Source organism: Physcomitrium patens, chromosome 21 (assembly GCF_059467195.1).
Source record: "Physcomitrium patens ecotype Gransden chromosome 21, ASM5946719v1, whole genome shotgun sequence".
Taxonomy (NCBI): Eukaryota; Viridiplantae; Streptophyta; class Bryopsida; order Funariales; family Funariaceae; genus Physcomitrium; species Physcomitrium patens.
The window spans coordinates 14220621-14241019 of record NC_143430.1 but is presented as its reverse complement, the minus strand read 5'-3'; the positions used below and the strand labels follow the sequence as shown (position 1 = coordinate 14241019).

General features: G+C 33.7%; 1 protein-coding gene across 3 annotated transcripts; it reads left to right on the top strand.

Moving 5' to 3' along the window:
- The first annotated feature begins 12018 nt into the window (after positions 1–12018).
- On the top strand, positions 12019–17973 carry LOC112274048 (WD repeat-containing protein LWD1). Of its 3 annotated transcripts, XR_012216311.2 has the most exons (4): positions 12019–12626; positions 13047–13987; positions 14118–14333; positions 15293–17973. XR_012216311.2 is itself a non-coding variant. In XM_024503190.3 (3 exons), exons 2-3 carry the CDS (start codon positions 13133–13135, stop codon positions 14277–14279), a joined length of 1017 nt encoding a protein of 338 aa, XP_024358958.1. In that variant the 5' UTR covers positions 12019–12608; positions 13047–13132; the 3' UTR covers positions 14280–14915. The 3 variants fall into 3 exon arrangements, 2 of the variants coding, with proteins under 2 accessions (XP_024358958.1, XP_024358957.1); XM_024503190.3 differs by lacking the exon at positions 15293–17973 and having other exon boundaries at positions 12019–12608; positions 14118–14915; XM_024503189.3 differs by lacking the exon at positions 15293–17973 and having other exon boundaries at positions 14118–14915.
- Positions 17974–20399: the final 2426 nt, after the last annotated feature.

The window sequence follows — 20399 nt, the reverse complement described above, 5'->3', positions numbered from 1 at the left end:
TATGTGTTGAAGAGATATTGGTGTTGCCATTGAATTAATGTAATGTTGAGGTCCACTTGTATGGTTCTCAGATTGAAATTCAAAAAGGTGATTATGACACTTCACAGTAAAGTCAATTGCTTGACTCAATGTTTAAGGATCAAGTAAGTTGAGCATTAATTTTTTTACCTCATATTGTAATCAGTAGAGAAATTGGCTAATAAGTGCAGCATCATCCCACTTGATATCAGTTACAAGTTATCAAAATTGTGAAGCATACAATATTACTGATCAATTACCTTGTCATAAAATATGAATCTTATTGGTTGTAATATGAATTGCATCATGTTCTCCATACATAGATCAAAAATTTGCCAAAAAAGTCTCTAGATTATCCAATATTGGATCTCATCGTTCAAGAAAAGATGAAAATCATGATAATGCTGAATCTAAAAGAAGCATACCAATGAATCTAACTTGCGATCCTGGAGTTGGATAGCTTTGGGGTTGAAGTTCAATCACAAGTTGTACTTGATTCATAAATCCTCTAAACTTTGATCTGGTGCCATCAAATATCTCAAATAAGACAATTCTTGGTTCTCTAATACTAGAAGGGTGTTCCACCATAGGATGAGGGAAATGATTTGGTACAGATGTTGAAGTAACTCCAATCATTTCTATATCTTCACTTCCTACCAATCTTATTACCTAGTGGTAATACAATGCAAGCATTAACTCCCTTAATTGCTCTTGCATTTGTGCCATTGCACTCTTTATTTCAGCAAGTTCTGCCATGATAATACTTACAAAAGAGAAGATGTCTAATATCGCTCAAGACAAATAGGAGAGAGGACTTGAGAACAAAAAAATACTAAAGACAATATCAATTTAGAAGAGGATAATCCGCAACTTCTAATATGCTTATGTCTTATAGAAAAAAAGAGGTAATCTACTCTTAATCAAGATTAGATAAAGCTCTGATATTGTAAGTGTATTCTTGTCAATCTATCAAGGATAAAAACATAATAAAGACAAATAAAGAAGTGAGACTTCTTTCAAAGAAAGATGACAAAATAGAAATAACTTGATATGTATATTAAAAAAGAAACTGGAATGGCTATTGCCAAAAGACAAGAAAACTAGAGATCCTTGAAACTAGACTAGAAGTAAGAAAAGAGTTGACAAGAGTGAAGATGGCTTCACTCTTGTCTCTATATATACTATCTAATTAGGGGCTACATGGGGACGTCCTATAAGACCTCTAAAATATATTGACTCTGTAGGATACATGCCTTGACTTACAAGACAAGTTTTCTACGTGTAGGCCACATAGTTAGCTTAGTCTTCAAGCTAACAACATATGTGGTATAAGGCCAACTTGTTGACCATGTTTCTAATCCAAAAAGTCAATTAAAGATACCTATAAAGTCAAAGTAATATCTATGAAGCTTCTAGAAAGCTTCCATATTAAATACTATAGAATTAACTTACTTTTATCTATTTTTACTTACTTCTACCTATTTATATATGTAACTATTGGCTTACATGTGTATGTCCATGTAGAATAGATAAATAAACTTTGTAATAAGTTACTGGTTAGTTATTGATAACCTTGAGAATTAGACTGATGGTTAGGCAGTTTAATTGATAATAGTAGGTTGTTTGTAGAATAAATGGTTAAGAATTCAAAAGGTCATAACCTTTGGAATCCACTGGCCAACGGATCATCTTTTTGGTAGGATAAATAGGTTGAAGAAAGAGATCAGAGCCAGACTGTGAGAGTTATACGTTGAGAGCTAGACTATGAGAGTCATAAGCCGAGGTAAGCTTGGTGCTACCTCTTTGTTTTCTTTATTATTTGCTTATGAAGAATTATGATTGAGAGAAGTATTGTTGAATTGATAATCGTAGAATGGATTATGGATTGAATTAAGATCAAAGTAGTAAGCCTCGGTATTTTATAGTTTGATACTTTATTTCAGATAGCTAGAATATAGTCAATTGTGACACTAACAGATCCAGTTCATATAACCAATATTTTCCCATGTTTGAACCCACCTCTATTAGTTCAATTGCTTTGATATACTAAAGCTTAAACACAAGGAGAACAACTTATTGGAGCCACTATTGGAGAAATGTTAATAATATGAAATGTTAGAAATTGATTATATGAGAGATGGAATTATATGTTGAATGAAAATGTGAAAAGAACCAATTTTAGGATTATAAATATGTGAGTTATAATTAAAGATAATATTGATTTTATTGGGAAGAATGAAAGATTAGGAGTGATAATCATAAAGGGGAGGATTATCAAAGAATTAATCGATAAGCAAAAGAAAGACTGGAACGATTATATATAAGAAATATCCTATGGGAACGACAAAAAGGAATTGCAGGTCCAAGAAAAACCAAAAGAAGAAAAATTCAGATTCAAATAGTAAGGAGACCAGTGATAACACCAGTGGCCACAGGAGTGCTAGAAGTACCAATTGCGGTACAAATGGGAGCAGTAGGAGACTGAACCACAAGTTTGGCACCATTACCTACTTTTAGTGGTTGGCCGGGCTTTGATCCCGATCACCATATATCTCAATTCTTGATAGCTTGCGTGACTAATAATGGTAGAACTGAAGACATTTGGTTGAGATGGTTGTCAACAACTTTAAAAGATACAACTTTTGAATGGTATATTCGGCAACCAGTGGGTAGATTTTTCAATTGGGCTGCCTTGAGGAACGCCTTCTCAACCCATTTTAGACCAATTGGATTTGAAGATCGACTTCGAGAAAGTTTTATGAATAGAAGGATGTTTACAAGGAAATCCATAAATCCTATTAACGCTGGATCGTGGATATACTTCATAAATGGTCAAATAATCAAATGCCAGATGCGTTTATATTGTCGATATTAATTAGTGGTTTGCATCCACCAGAATTGAAAATGTTTGTAAAAGAGGCTTGACCAGCTATGGTAGAGATATTGTTGGAATAAAGAAAGATGTGGGAAGAATGTCATTATGATCAATTATTAACAATGGGGGCCAGGATGATTCCAAGTTCAGGAAGCCAATACATACAACCGAAAAATGTATTAATGGATAATTATCTACAAATGGCTACCTCTAATATGAAGAATGTTATGTTGCAACAACCAATTAATGCTACATCACTCCAAGCAATAGTGCTAATAATGATGACATCTTATTTTACATTGCCAAGCTATCAACAACCAGTGTTGTTCACAAAAGCGATTGTTAAAGATCCAAATGAAGCCTTGTTATTAAATCTAACAAAGAAGATGGAAGAATTGGCCATTAATTTTGCTAAAGATAAGGGGAAACGACATAAGCCTTCTAATACAAGACCTAATATATGGTGTAATAATTGTAAGGGATAAGGTCATTTTGATACGGAATGTCTATCACACCGACAAATAGGTGTTCAATATATATTTTGTGGAGGAAAACACCCTATCCAAAACTGTTGACATTTACAAAGGCAACAATAATTTAGTAATCAGACCATGATTCCACCGACTCAATGGGAAGTCAATCAAGTTCAAATAAGAAATATGTATGGATGGAATGGAAATCAATCTAATCGACAAAATCAAATATTCAATAACTTTCGAAGTTCCAATTTTAATTAGGGGTGTGCATCAAACCGCAAGAATTATGGGAAAGGGCAGCAGAGGTATCAGCAATATGCTTCATTGGCATCATCGAACCAAGTACCCTCTATACAAACAAGATAATCAGGATCATTTTCTAACCTTACATGGAACAAGCCTAGTAGGTATATACTGGTGGAAACACCCAATATGCCAGATGGAGATGCAAGAAGACCACTTCATGGTTTTCATTGCAGACAAATTGGTCATTATGTCAGTGAATATCCCAATCCGAGAGCCAGTGATGATTATGCACGAGTATGTGTGAATTGCAAGCAGTCAAGACATACTTATCAGCAATATAATGCTCTGTTCAATTTCAATAATCGAAATCAACAGATCCAAAGTCAAGGAAAAATAGAGGAGATAAATCAAGATCCTCAAGATTTACTAGTTCATCAAGTAGAAGTAGTCCAAGCTATCCTTATAAGAAGTTAGCTAAAGGAGAAAGGACGAATTCAACATTTACGTGATCTTGAAGCAAAGGGCCAATTGAACTCAATTACGGGGACATCCAATCCAAGTCTTGACCTGGATTCCTTACTCAGTATAAGACCTAAATCAGTTGTGCATCCCAATGAGGTACCAATTACAGAGGCTTTGGTTCGGTGTCGAGCTATTTCATTCTCTACACAGTTTTGAGAAACGTTCTTTCCGTTAAAAGATCTTCTCAGAGGCATGAATTCCAAGGAATCAATATCAGCCCAATTGGGAGAACAATCTTATCCATTGAAAGAACCGATTTTAGAAGCTCCGTCAAATTCAATTCCACTAGCTCTACCAATTTCTAATATAGAGAAAACCAATTCTAGGATTAAAAAGAAGAAATGGACATTAGAAATTACCACTAATACAAAACCATATGATATTCTAAAAGATTTGAGCACCATACAGCCTACAATCTCTATGAAGCAACTATTGGCGATAGCACCTGAGTGCTAAACTATCTTGAATTCCTCATTAATTCGTCGCAGATCTCGAAATAAAGAAATCTGAGAAATAAGTTTGAATCTCGATCCGGGTGCACCAATGATTGATGTCTCAATTGATGGAGTGTTACTATGGAGAGTGTAAGTAGACGGAGGATCTAGTGTAAATCTTATGAATGCCACTACAATAGAGGAGTTGGATTTGCATCACTTATTGCCTACTACAGTGGTTTTGAGAATGGCTGACTCCTGTCGAGTTAAACCTATGGATATTTTATGAAGTATTAATACAGTAATTGCGAGGATTACCTACAAAATTGATTATATTATTTTTTGATTGCAAAGCTCTATATTGTCATATCCAGTTTTATTGGAACAATCGTACTTGTATCAAGCTAAAGCTCAAAATGACTGAAGCCATGGTACATTGACAACTGAAAAAGGTAATGATAAAATTGTGCTTCAAATGTATCTTATCCAGTACCATGGAGAAACTCAAGTTGCCAGTTCAAAATTCATGTTGGATTCTAAAAATGAGTCTACAGAAGAAGAAATTGGTATACCTATCCCAATTTATGCTAATACAAGGCAAGTTGTGGAGCATACTAGGATGAACTATCAATATAGGGGATTGGGAGAGTACTTAGTTCTTTCAGATGTTATTGATGATTCTGATCATATGATTGCATATTGGATGAATAGATAGGATGTTAATCACATTAGTACTATTGAATTGAAGTTGGAAAGTTCTAATGTGTCAGATTTTATGAAAGATTTTGAAATTGAATAGAACATTATTCCAGAGACTCCTGAAATTCCACGATGTCAACCAATTAATTTAGGTACAGGGGAGGCTTCTCAAATCATTCAGATTTATGACAATATAAAAGGCAAAGAAAAAGAAATATGGGTGGATTACTTCTTAATATATAAAACTACTTTCGTATGGTCATATGTGGATTTGAAAGGAATTCCAACTGAAGTTTGTAAGCATCGAATTATATTGGAAGAGAACGCTATACTAGTACGCCAAAGACAATATCAACTTAATCCAAAATACTCACTTATGGTAAAAGAAGAACTAGATAAATTCTTAGAGGTTGGATTTATCTATCCAGTTCCTTTCAGTGAATGGATTTCACTAATTGTTATGGTACCGAAAAAAAATAGAAAAGTTTGCATCTGTTAAGATTTTCAAAAATTAAATGTAGCTATCAAGAAGGATTATTTTTCTTTACCATTCACGGATAGTATATTGGATGCTATCACTAATGATGAATATTATTCATTTTTTGATGGATTCTCTGATTATAATCAAGTTAAGATTGCAAAAGAAGCTTAGTTAAAAACTGCTTTTAGTATGGATTGGGGGACCTTTGCCTATAAGGTTATGCCGTTTGAATTTTGTAATGCACCAGCTACATTTCAAAGGATAATGATGCAAGCATTTTAAGATTATCTAAGAATTTTAATGGAAATATTTCTAGATGATTTTTGTATATTTAGTACGAGAGTCATACATTTGGAATGTCTCAGTCAATGTTTGAATTAATGTGCCAAATATGGAATTTCTTTAAATTTTAAAAAATACCAATTTGGTTTGCCTTCAGGTAAACTGTTAGATCATATAGTTTTGATAGTAGACATTGCTACACATCCGGATAAAATAAAGATTATAGTAGAATTAAAGCAACCAAACACTATTACGAGTGTTCAAGCATTTGTTGGCCATGTCAGTTATTATTGATGATTTATATATCTATTCACAATTGTATGCCTTTCCTTGACAAATCTCTTGAAGAAACTACCAACCGATGGGACCAATCCATTTTGGACAAAAGAATGTACAATTGCATTTGAAACATTGAAACAGAAATTGGTTTCAGCACCAATATTGGTGGCACCTTGTTGGAAAAAACCATTCCAAGTTTATGTGAATGCATCTAATGTCACGATTGATTCTATGCTAAGCCAGAAAGATGACCAAGTTTTTGATCACCCTATTTATTATGCAAGTCATCAATTGGTAGCAGCTGAAAGAAATTATACAACAACCGAACGAGAAGCATTAGAAATGATTTATTTCGTACAAAAGTTTTGACATTATCTTCTTGATTATAAATTTATTTTTCATATCGACCATGATGCTTCAAAATATATGATTAATAAGCCGCAATTAAGTGGTCGTATTGCACGATGGATTTTACTCTTGCAAAAATTTGACTTTACTATTCAGGTAAGATCAGGAAAATCACATTCCAATGCGGACCGTTTTTCTTGGTTATTCAATATATTAGATAATGAACCCAGTAATGATGCACTACCCGATGCGGAACAGTTTGCAATAGATGTAATTACTCTGGAGTATAGTGAAATAATTCAATACTTAACATGTCAAACCTTTCTATATAATTTCAATGAAAAGCTTAAACGATGCTTAATATTAAAATGTGCACCTTATACGATGATTGGTGAAGCTTTATATAAACAAGGCAAGGATGGAGTTTTGTGATGCTATATTTATCAAAGTGAAGTACGTACTATATTAGAAGGTTGCCACTTGGACAGTTGTGGTGGACATTTTGTGGGAGACAGTACGGCTCGTAAAGCTTTACAGGCTAGTTATTAATAGCCAATAATGTTTGTAGATGCCCACCAATTCATCCGTCATTATGACCCATGTCAGAGAATGGGTCGACCTACTGGAACTTCAGTAATGCCATTGGTACCAATTCTGGCTCAAGCGCCTTTTGAAAAATGGGAAATTGATTTTGTGGGACCAATTGCACCAGCCTTGAGAAATGGACAAAAATGGTATATACTTGTAGCAATGGATTACGTAACAAAATAGGTTAAAGGAGTAGCAACCTTTTTGTATGAAAATATTATTACACGATTTGGTTGTCTACGAGAATTGATTAGTAATCGAGGAATTCATTTTATAAATAGTACAATCGAAGTATTCACGGCTAAATACAAGATAATATATCAAAAGAGTACACCGTATCACCCTAGAGCCAATGGACAAATTGAAAAGACTAATAGAATTTTATGTAAAATCTTAACAAAAATAGTTTCAGGAGCGGGCACAGATTGGGACACTAAGTTGTTCACAGCTTTATGGGCATACCGTATTGCGTATAAAATTACTACCAATGCTATCCCTTTCCAGTTGGTTTATGGCCATGAAGCAATATTACCTATTGAATTAGAAGTCCAAAATTTACGAATTGCTGTAGATACTAGATTGGGAGATCAAGATTCATTACGATACCATTTAGAAGAATTAAAAAAATTAAATGAAACTAGAGCCAATGCATTAATGATAATAGAAACTCCACAAAAACGAAGGAAGACTTATTATGATAGTAAGCTTAGACCAAAGGCTTTTATGCCAAATGATTTGGTACTTCTTTATGATAGTCGATTTAAAATTTTTTTAGGAAAATTTCAAGTTTGATGGTAGAGCCATATCGAGTTATTGACGGATTTCTAAATGGTTCAGTATAATTGGAAGATTTTATGAGTACTAAATTTATGACACGGATCAATGGTAATCGGCTTAAACTTTACTGTACATAAATCTGAGATGGATTTTTTGTTACAAAAGAGGAATTCAATCCAATTTATTGGACCATAATAAGAAGTAGGAGGGGGACTCTTGACAAGCATCATATTTTCTTTTGTGGTTAAGAAGAAGATGACGAACATGGTGTGTAAGAAAGTAAGGATGGAAACCGATTGGAAGGAACGGTAAGAACGGTTGCAGGTAGAGGTTGCGATGTTGCAGACTAAATTAGCCACATTAGCGAAGTAGGCCAATAATTTAGTGCAGACCAATACGCTAGTTTCAGCAACAACACCTTCAGAGATACCTTTGAAATCGACAGAAGAATGACAAAAGATGTTGGAGGAGTGTAACAACTAAATTGCCCGACATGAGTCTCAAGTAGGGGAATTGAGTTTGTTGAATGAAGATCTAACCATGTGTTTGGATGAAAAACCATCGAACACCGAGGCAGACAATGAAGATGTATCAGAGGAGAAGGTCAAGAATTCAAAGGGTGCTACCTCTTTATTATTTGCTTATAAAGAATTGTGATTGAGAGAAGTATTGTTGAATTGATAATTGTAGAATGGATTATGGATTGAATTAAGACAGAAGTAGTAAGCCTTGATGTTTTGTAGTTTGATACTTGTTTTCAGATAGCCAAAATACAGTCAATTGTGACACTAACAGACCCAATTCATATAACCAGTCTTTTCCCGTGTTCGAATCCACTTCTATTAGTTCAATTGCTTTGGTATATTGAAGCTTGAAGACAACGAGAACAACAGTCCATGACAATTAATTGAATATACTAAAATTTGAGGTTGTTGTGAGTAATACTTGCTCTTTTTGTTAAATACAATATTTTAGCAATAGCTTTGTAGAGAAGTCATTTTTAAATAGGTTTAAATTATTGAAGTTAGTATTGATGAAATTCTTGTATCTTTTGCAATGTATTAATTAGATTTTTTGTTAGTTCTCACATATGCTCATTGATATTGTAGCTATTCCAGTAAATAAAATACTCCAACTTACCTCTTCTTTTTTGAGAATTAAGAATCTTTTTTACTTCATAATCTACATGATTATCTATTTTAATGTAAGGTGATGATAGTTGTATTCTTCTTCAAATAGTTTATTTTGAATAAGACTCTAAGAGAGAAATATAAAAGTCTAGATGTACTTTCATAGATGTGAATAATTCCAACTAATAATCTATTGAACTGATTTGCTTTTGATTACAAAATGGCCCCAAATTTTAGTAGTTTAACTTATTATAAGGTCGATTAATTTTTATATTTTTTCAAAGAAGCTATATTTTAATTTGACTTGAAAAGTAAGAAATTTTTTTATAAATTTATATAAAGATGCTTTATAATCATCTTAAGCTACTTATAAATAGAGCTTCAAAGTTTTTTGGAGCTATGATAATTTTTTTGTAATATCTTCAGTTGTTAGATTTTCATCTTTTGATGTACCCAACAAATCAAGCTTTGGATGATAATTATAATTTGCATAAAATAGTGGTTGCTAAATCAAAGCATAAAAAATATTATTATAAGTAAACTCTACTAAAGGTAAATATAAGGTTCAATCATCTTGTTAATAATTGATGATACATTGTAAATATTGTTCTAAAACTTGATTGACTTATTCTATTTGACTATTGGTTTGAGGATGGAAGGAAAAAAAAATTAATATCTACCTTGAATATTTCAAAAAAAGATTTTAAAAACTTTGAAATAAATTGAGGTCCTCAATAAAAAATAAGGTCATTAGATAGGCCATGATATTAATATATATTATCAAAAAAGAGCCTTATCATTTTTTTTCTAAAAATTATCTTTTTGTATGGCACAAAATGTACTATCTTTATAAGTGAATCCATAACAATGTAGATAGCATCAAATGTAGTTGATGGCAGTTGATCAATGATGAAATCCATTAATTATGAAGATTATAGATGCTTTAAAATTGACAATGGCTATATAAATCCACAAGGATGATGACAAGAATTCTTAGATTTTGAATAAATGTTATATGAAAGAACAAAGTCTTGTACAACCTTCTACATTTGAGGCCGCTAAAAGTCTCAAGAAATAAGCTCCAATGTTTTGTTAAATCAAAAATATCATATAGTTGGAAAATCATGATGAGATTGAAGAATACAAAGTTGTTTCAATCTTTTTGAAATACATAAATAATCTTCACAATATAAAAGATCTTTTAGAAATTTGATATTAAAAAGTGATGAGTCTTTAATTGATGTTGCACAAATTTATTCAAAAAAACTTGAATCAACAAGTATAACTATAGAAGTAGTACAAAGACAAACTTTTTTTTACTTCTACAAAGTATTTAATTGCTGATCAAATGCTGCTTCTTTGACCTTTGGAATAAGATACAATCTCCTTATTAAAGCATTTGATAGTCTTTGCTACTTCTTTGATGTATATGTAATCACAAAATCAAAAGAAGATAATGACATATTTCAATGAGCTTGGTAGGAATTCAAAATCCAAGCTGATATGAAATATTTTAAATTTTTATAATATATATATATATATATATATATATATATTCATAATCTTAGGATGTTTAGCACCTTCTAATAAGTGACGCCATTCTCAAAAAGACTCTACAATTGCAAGAAGCTCTTTATCATGAATCTTATAATTAATTTCTACTATTAAATTTTTTTTAGAATAGAATGTAATTGGGTGGAGCTTTCTATCCTTTTCTATCTGTGATAGTACAATTCCTAATGTAAGTTGAAAACATTTTCCAAATAAAAGGCCTTTGTGAAATCTAGATATCTTAAAATTGGAGCTATAATAAAAACTACCTTCAAATCTTAAAAAGCCCTTTTTACTTGAAGTCCCTGTTTCAATTTGTCTTTGGATGTCAATAGAATCAAAGGAGTAGCAACTTAGGAGTAATTCTTGATAAATATTTGATAAAAATAAGCAAATCCAAAAAAAATATTGTGCATCTTGTACTGTCCTTGGAATTGTGCACCCTATTACAACTTGAACTTTCTTTGAGTCTATTTACATACCTTCATTAGATATAATATATCCAAAAAACTCTACTTTTGGCTGATAGCATATATATTTTTTCAATTTGGCATATAGTCCTACATTTGGTAATTTTTACAAGATCAATCTCACATATTCTCTATATTCTTCAAAAATCTTGGAGTAGACTAAGATATCATTGTGAGTCACATAATTGACTCACCTATACATTTAATACAAAAAAAATGTACTTATGGTGCTTAAAATCACCAATCTAATGAATTGATTTAAGAATTTTGAAATAAATAGTAAAAAATAGGATTTCAATACAAGACTATGTCTCTTATAGAATATTCCTTCAAAAGAAAATTTAAAATAAATATTTTTCCTTTAATTAAGCTATTATAGATACAAGATTTTTATTATAATAGTTTTATTGTTATTAAAAGTTTAATTGGCTAGAAGGGAGGGCCAGTGCATCCCACTGTGGAAGAACAGTGAGGACTAGAGAGTGGGGGGTTGGCGATATCATCCGGGCCGTCGTAAAGGGGAGCTGTGGAGGAAGAAGCGAAACTAGTGCGGGGAAAGCGCCACTAAATCCGAAGGATGATGATATTACAAAGCCAGGGAGGGATGGATGGGGAGAGGATGGCTTGTGCTGGCCCCTCGCCGGCAAGGTGGTCATACATCCCCTTTGTGGTCCTGCGCAGTTACTGCTTTAGAGCCCAATCCATATCTTCCAGCGACTGGTGAGCAACTCAACCAACCCAGAATGAATTTCTCGGCGTCACTCGCTGAGTTCTGAAGTCTACGTGCGGAATCTTTTCCTGGCGATGACGGCGCCTGCCCCGGGGTCGGGTGGGATGGGGTGGTGTGGGGGGGGGGGGGGGGGGGGGGGGGGTATACGGTTCCATCGCATCCTTCGGAATGCGGAGCCTTCCCACATGGCAGTTGCTCATGACGTGATAAATCCCCCGTTATTTGACTATATCATTTAATGTATGGAAAAGTGAATGATTCGTGGGGTGGTGCACGTATGTAGCTCAGTCCCTCACGCGCTCACCCTGATCTTTCCTGATCAGTTCACCGCCTCCCCTGGGTTCTCCTGCCTGCTGTGCCTGCACGATAGCGTAGCATGTTCCTGAATGCTAACGGTGCATCACAGCCACGAGATCCAACAACTGCCAATGACGGATGCATACCGACACGGGTTAATTGGGTCATCGGGATTGCGGTGGAGGCGGCTTGTGTTTATATTAACGATTCGGCCGCTGGAAATTGTGTCGTGGAGCTGTGGTGGGTGCAGCCGAAATGTTTGAGGCGAAGGATGGTGGTCGTTTGCGGCGAAGTGTTTTTCTTATTATTTATTTTTATCTGTATGAACGAGCTTGTTGTGGATCCTTCAAGGGCTTGAGGATCGCGAAATCCAAGAGCTGAAAAGGATCGTCGCCAGCGAATGTGGTAACACTCTTGCATGATGTACGCACCCTCGTGATTGATTTTGCTCGTAGATGTAGCCTGTGAAAGTCCCCCCTCGAAATGTTCATGCATGAGACTATTGCGAGCAGCTCTCCTCATCCATTCGACGGGGGTGAGTGTCCAAATCGCGCTATGGAGCTCAGTCAACAGGTTTTCTATGTAAGCGTGTGACTTCTGCAACTGACTGTTGCTGCCATCATGGTTACCGCGGCGAGGTTGCCAAGTCTGATCGTTTGTCTGACTTTGCTGCATCAATCAAAGGTCCTGAAAAAGTGCTTCTTCGCGCTGATGAGAAATTAGGTCACGCCTTTTGTGATTTTTTCTGGTAAAGCAGAAATCATTCCCCAGGCTTTGAGCGCCGTTCGATTCTTTTGTATTAAAAGTGAAGGGGTATTATTTGTCTTCTGTGTTTTGGTGCAGGTATTGTTCTTCACATTTTAGTGAGGTCCAATCCAAGGTGCATCAATAGCAGGAACTGGTAGCGTTGAGGGGCGTTGGGAGAGAAGATGGCGAGTGGCGAAAAGATCGATCAGGACGCTAAGCGGAGAGGGATTTTTACCTACGAGGCGCCATGGGCCGTCTACGGAATGAACTGGAGCGTGCGGAAGAACAGCAAATTTCGTCTTGCTGTAGGAAGCTTCATTGAGGACTACAGAAACAAGGTGGAGATTGTGCAATTGGACGACGATAGTGTGAATTTTTCTGCCGATCCAAAGCTCTCCTTCGACCACCCATACCCGGCTACAAAAATCATGTTCATCCCCGACAAGGAGAGCGAGAAGCCCGACCTATTGGCGACCACGGGCGACAATCTCCGCATTTGGCGAATTGAAGAGGACAAAGTGGAGCTCAAGAGCTTGCTAAACAATCGACAGAACAGCGACTACTGCTCTCCGCTCACCTCGTTAGACTGGAACGAATCCGACCTCCGGAGGCTCGGGACAAGCAGCATCGACACAACGTGCACCATCTGGGACATCGAGTCGGGCGTCGTGGACACGCAACTTATTGCCCACGACAAAGAGGTCCACGACATCGCATGGGGCGGGATCGGCGTCTTTGCATCGGTATCAGCGGACGGCTCCGTTCGAGTCTTCGACCTCCGAGACAAGCAGAACTCCACGATAATCTACGAAAGCCCGCAGCCAGATTCCGCACCTCTCCTACGCTTGGGATGGAATAAAGAAGACCCTCGCTTCATGGCAACAATCCTCATGGACTCGTCGAAGGTCGTGATACTGGACATCAGATACCCTACCGTCCCAGTCTCGGAGTTACAGCGGCACCTGGCTAGCGTGAACGCCATAGCCTGGGCTCCTCACAGCGCTTGCCACATTTGCTCGGCTGGTGACGATTCCCAGGTAACTCCCACTCTGACATAATTTCCAACCTAAATCCTCCGTAAAAAGCCCCCCATTGAAATCATGTTTGCGACGACAGAACTTGCGGAAAAATCTCATTCAAATTCGTGCTGATCTTTTGGACATTCAGGCTCTGATTTGGGATATGTCAGCCAAGGCTGTCGATGGAGGATTGGATCCAATTCTAGCGTACACGGCAGGAGGCGAGGTCAATCAACTACAGTGGTCGGCGTCACATTCCGATTGGGTTGCCATCGCCTTCGGAAACAAGCTCCAAGTTCTCCGAGTGTAATCTTAATCTTACTTTTTTAGTCAAGTGCGACCAATACACCCATAAGTCAAACAGGTAACCCTCCGCATTGCATATAAGCTGGATTTGATTTAGTTCACAGAAAAAGATTCAAGAATTCTTCTGCAGGGCCTGCCATTACTTGATCCTTCAGTCAATGTCAACTTCATCCCCCTTGTCTTCCATGTCCATCACGTAGTCCTCAGGGCTGCTTCTTGTCACCGGTGCGCACATTCAGTCTTTCAGAGCTCCGTGTCTTCTTATCACGGACCGTGGATGCGTTGTTGACGTCGAAATAATTGTAAGAGGTTCCGAATTCTACGTCAGAATTCGGTAAGTCTTTCTGGTTTCCGGTTTCAGGAAATGCCTTGGATGTTCCTGGAAACTTGGTCAGTGCTTGGTTACAATATGTTTGTTGAGGATTGATTCCTTTGCATTCCCGTCTATCCTAATCGACTCCAAGTGATACCCTTAGAATCACCACATGGCTTTTAAAATAACGCTGAGTTAATTGCACATGGTTAACATGTACAATTTCATTGCCTACCACCCGGTTTAGCTAGAATAAAATGTGGAGAAATAAGCTGTTGCTGAGTTTTTAAGGAGGAGATCATGTTAAAAAACTCGAAGGAAGATTTACTTGAACGTTTAGACAATTACACGAGGAAAAAAATAATGCGTAATCTTATCTGCTGTAGTGTGCTGAAGTTATCAAAGTAGCATTCAGCAAGTCCTGAGCACACGTGTTAACAAAATAAATTCAATGTGGCTGCAATAGCTTCAGAATTCAGTGAAAACTTCGGCGGTGGACAAAATTAATGCATTGTTATCGTCGTAACAAAAATCACAAGTTTGGTTTAAAGCATTCCGAGTGGCTGATCGATGTCCGATGCACTCCTAAGGCTACTCAATAGGGTCGAATCCTTTGAATACTTGCTTGTGTCTTCGTAGGCTTTGGGCAGATTTGCAACAATTAAAGAATATTTAATTGACATAGAAGGACTCCATACCCACAGGAAAAGCAGGACACAAGGTCTTTGAAGCAACAAAGTGGGGAGGGTCCGGTGTCGAGAAGCCACGGACTTTCAAAGATCCATCCAGAAAAAAACATCTTGCTATACGTGTCCAAACTGACACTGCATGAAGTTATTCCAGACACGAAGTACGACTTTATTGCCTGTGATATGCATGAGGTTGCGGTGGGATATAAACCCTTATCCCTACCAGTAATCTTAAAGTGGGTTTCTGTGGAGCTTTCCACAGCTTTCGACCACTGTAACAATGAAGTTCCTTCACCCTACAGCGCTAGATTGAAAAATAAGGTCCGAATATACTGCAAAGTTTCAGCTAGGTATCAGAATATCTAACTTAAAACGATACTCTCATCCTTGTGATCCACGCACATCAAACACCTCGAAGAAGCGTGTTTTATTCTTCCAGGCTGAAGTTGAAGAATGAGAATGAAACTATGGATCCCTCCCCATTGACACAGTGCCGGTTTTGAACCACTGCACAAGGATCAGATATGAAACATGACTCATAAATCAGGAAACAACCCCACAGTTCATCAAACCCAATCATGGAAACTACAACTTTCAAAATCCTGGAGAACATAAATCAGAGTGAATCTTTGTTAAAGCTCTTGTCAGCAACATTATTCCCATATTACAATAAGAATGCAACTTCTGCAAAAGTTTCAACCATGCCATGCGATTTGCTTACTCATGTCAGCTGCTCCAACTACAGCTATCAAAGCAGTTCTCCCAGTGTGCTAGGAGATTTATATTATCTGTGTTGTGTTAAGGTTATATTTTAATTTTTGAAATTTTTTTTAGTTTAATGACATGTAGCATTATTTATATTTGACTAGCACCATTAATAATTTTTGTATATTTATACTTTAGTAATATTTTATTTTAAAATAATAGAAAGTGTATTTTATTTTTATTTTTAATAAATCTTTAATGATCTTAAAACCACTTCAATAGTATTTTGTATTTATTATAATATTTTGAAACTATAATTTCACATTGAAGGTTGAATAAGCTATCTAGTAGTATTAATTTTTTAAAATATGGTAGTCAATAGAATTTAATATTGTGTATTAATTATTTTCTAAAAATACAATTTATCATAAATATAATTATATTTAAAGATGTAATAATGGTATTTATTTGGATACTAAAAATGATGAGAAGAAATTGGATACAAACATTGAAGATATGGTGTGAGGCCAACAACATAGTATGATTCATTTGGCATTTAGAAAAAGAATTAGAAGTTTAAAAGAGGTGGATATTGTGTTGTAATACAACCACAAGATAAAATGATAAGTAAAGACCAATGTAGATAAAAGTGATTGATAGATTATTAGAAATATTATTTAGGAAGTATAATTAATAGAGTGGAGATAGTAAAACATTCAATGTTTTATATTGCTCTTTTAATAAAAAAAGTCTTCTATTTATTTTATATGACCATATATAAAAAAATATACATAATAGAATAGATTAAAAAAATTAAAAAATAGAAAATCATATTAAAGCTAAGAATTTTTTTTTGTAAAAATTATTATACAAAATGTTAGATTGATATTTAGAATGAACATTTGTGAAATAAGATTGAAAGCATACAAAGAGGCACAAAAATGCTCACCTATAGAAAAGTAGAATTCTTTGGTAGAATGGAAAGTACTATTTAAGAAGAATCTTAAATAGGGTCTCAATAGTCTTAGAAGTGTAGCAATGAATTTTTTAGTTATTTGGTGAAATCTAATAAAAGTTAGGATTTTGGTTTTATAACACTAGTTTAAGCAATAAAATCAAGCTTTGTAATTTTAGCTATATCTTATACTTTGTGCCAGAAGTGAAATTGGTCTTTTATAAATTATTAGAAATTATTTTTTTTATAATATATGTCTTAAATATCAGCTAGTTTTTTGGATTAAATTTAAAGTTATTTAAGTTTAAGTGCAATGAGATACTGTTAAGGATATGAACCTCAAAGAATGAAAATGACAATATACTCCTATATCACTCAAAAAGACTAAAATATTACTCAAAGATGGTGATATATTGAACTAGAATGGCTATTACTAAAGACAAGAAGAGTAGAAAGTTTTGAAATAAGACTAAGGACTAGAAAGGTATCGATAAGAGTGAAGAAGGCTTCACTCTTACTTATATACATGCTTAACTAGGAACTAAATGGCGATGTCCTATAGGACCTCCAAAATGTATTGACTTTGCAAGATACATATCTTAACTTGCAAGATAAGTTTTTTATATGTACACCACATAGTTAGCTTGTTTTGCAAGCTATCAATATGTGATTAAATTTTTGACCAAGTTTCTATCCTATCAATCAATTACAAATACATGTAAAGTCAAAACAACATCTATAAAGCTTTTAAGAAGTTTTTCTAGAAAATAGTATGAAATAAATTTATTTTTACCTACTTCTACTTAATCATAGAGATAAATATAAGAGTAAATATATATATCTATTATTATATTTTAGGTGTGATCTTGCTTGAAAATATATTAGGTGCTTAATTATAAAAGCTAAGCAGAAGTATAAGAACAATCCTAACAAATCTAATAGAACCTTAAATAACTTAAGTAGATCTTAATAATTTAATTTTACTTTAATTAATGTAAAATAAATTTAAAGAAATTTATAAAAAAAATATAAAGAGGTTTCAAAGAAAAATAATAAAAAATATTTAAAAATATTTAAAAATAAAAAAATAAATCTTTAAAGAAATGAAATGAATTGCACTTACCAATTGAAAGAAAAGCAAGCTAAACCAATTGGGTGTAAGGTGGCCTCCTACTCCAATCTCAATGTTAAACTTCCAATATCAATATCTCTTTATTAAACCATTGAATTTCTCTCAAATTTTATCTATAATATTATAAAACAAATAAAATATCTATACAAAAAAAATCCACTTCAATTCGATTGATAGATTGTTGAATATCTTAGAAATACTCACTAACCATCAAACTCCAATTTTTGAGAACTTGACCCACAAGAACCTTCACACACTTTGATCTAACTATTTGATTGACATTAAAATTTGCACATACATTTATAACTAGTATAATAATACATTATCCAAAATTCTCATGTATAAATACCACAAAACTTAAGAAACCTTTAAATTTATAAATATATTTTTATTTCTTAAAATCTAAACCAACTAGGAATATTATTAATTTTGAAAATCTTTCAAAAATTCAATATTGACTTAAGTGATATGAAACTTATGCCGAAAAATCTTTCTTCAAGCCTTTTCTTAATTTCCATTTTTTGATCTACCAAAGAACCCTAGAATCATCGTAGGTGCACAATTTTGTGCCTCAAGGTCTAATTTCAATCGAAGTTGACAACCAATCTTCTCTCGGTATCAATTCTTGGCTTCTTAAGTTAAATATTGCTAAAATCTACTCTTAATTCCCTCCTATACATTCTTATATTATTTTTCTTTCAAATCTACTTTATTTTGTCTTATTTATGGTCCTACAAAGTAAGTAGAGGCCTATTTTGTAAAAAAGCAGCAATAGTATCCTTTAGTTTTACTATCTTTTTGACTATTATCTATTTTCTAAGATAATTTGCTATAATATTTTAAAACATGATCTTCTATAATATAATTTTTTCTTTTCTTTTTCATTCATTAGCCATATTATATCACAACATCCATCCCTCCAAACCTGTGCATCCTCCAATATATTCCATGTTTTCTTTATTATATTAATATAATGTTTTCTTCATCTTGGTCAAATTCTTGATCTTCAATTTGCTCTTCTACTTCCATCTCAATGTCTTATAATGGATTTTATTCTTTATTAAAATAAATGTCTTTACTTCTTTGTTTAAATAACTTGATTTACTTACTTGCTATAAGTATCTTCAATTCTATACCATTAAGTTTTTGTAATAAGTATGTTCTATTGTCATATATTTATTTGACAACCTAAGATCCAAACTATCTCTTTGCAAACTTTCTTATTGTACTATATTGATTATTCAAGCTACTATCATAAACAAACATCCAATTCCTATCTCCAATTGCCTTAAGTCATAATCTATCTCAATGCCAAATATTTGAATACATTTGATAAGTTTCACAAGATCCTACAAAATTTGCTATGTCCTTATGCATGCCCTTCTACCAATATTTTTCTTTCAACTTAGTAAATGTTGCCCAAATATCCCAATGCAATATCCATAAACTTTCATGAAATTCTTTAATAATCTTTTGTTGAACTTTTAAGCCATATATAATCCATTGTGGTACTTCTCTTCTCTTCTTTGGATGCTTCCATAAATATCCATTATGTAAAAAATTATCCATAGGCTTTCTTAGAAATTTTCTTAAATTCTTGATTTTGTTTAATCTTCTTGTTGCTTTAATGTGCTTAAATATTCTCTAACATATTTTCATTCTCTTTCATATAAATCTCTTAATTTATTTTTTAATGATATATTCAAACATAAACCTTCTTCTTTTGATAATCCATTAGTATAAAATTTGTATCCACATCATCTTCTAAATCAATTATATCTTCATCATTGTAATATCTTGCTTTTGATAACATATCTACAACTGGATTTTCTTTCTTTGCAATGTATTTAAATTCTATATTCATAGATTTGATATATGCTATCTATCTTAACATAACAATATTAAAAATTGAAAAACTTGTAATCATATCCAATAATGATTGACAATCTGTTTCTATAACTATTGATGTACCAATCAAGTATTCTTTTTTATTTTTTATTTTTCATAGCTATTACTACACCTCATAACTTTCTTTTGATTTGTACATACACCCTCTAACTAGCATTCAAAACCTTTGCTTTAAACCTTATTACACATCTATTCTCTTATTCATCATCTTATCCAATTGTCCAAACTATTTCAATTGGACTTCAATTATTAATATCATTGGCCTTCAGCATTTGCAATTTACTCTCTTCAAAGTTGGAGGTGAAAAAAAAAATTCTTTCAATTTTTCCATAGATTTTTTTTTTTTTTTGTCTTTCTATTGAAATTTTTGATTCTTTCTTAATAACTCATACAATAGATCTATTACATGTGCAAAATGAGGT

Bases quoted from the DNA above. Each gene is read 5' to 3' on its own strand.
- LOC112274048 (XM_024503190.3), top strand. From the start codon at position 13,133: ATGGCGAGTGGCGAAAAGATCGATCAGGACGCTAAGCGGAGAGGGATT. The intron at 13,988-14,117 runs GTAACTCCCACT...TTGGACATTCAG, and splicing joins CGGCTGGTGACGATTCCCAG to GCTCTGATTTGGGATATGTC.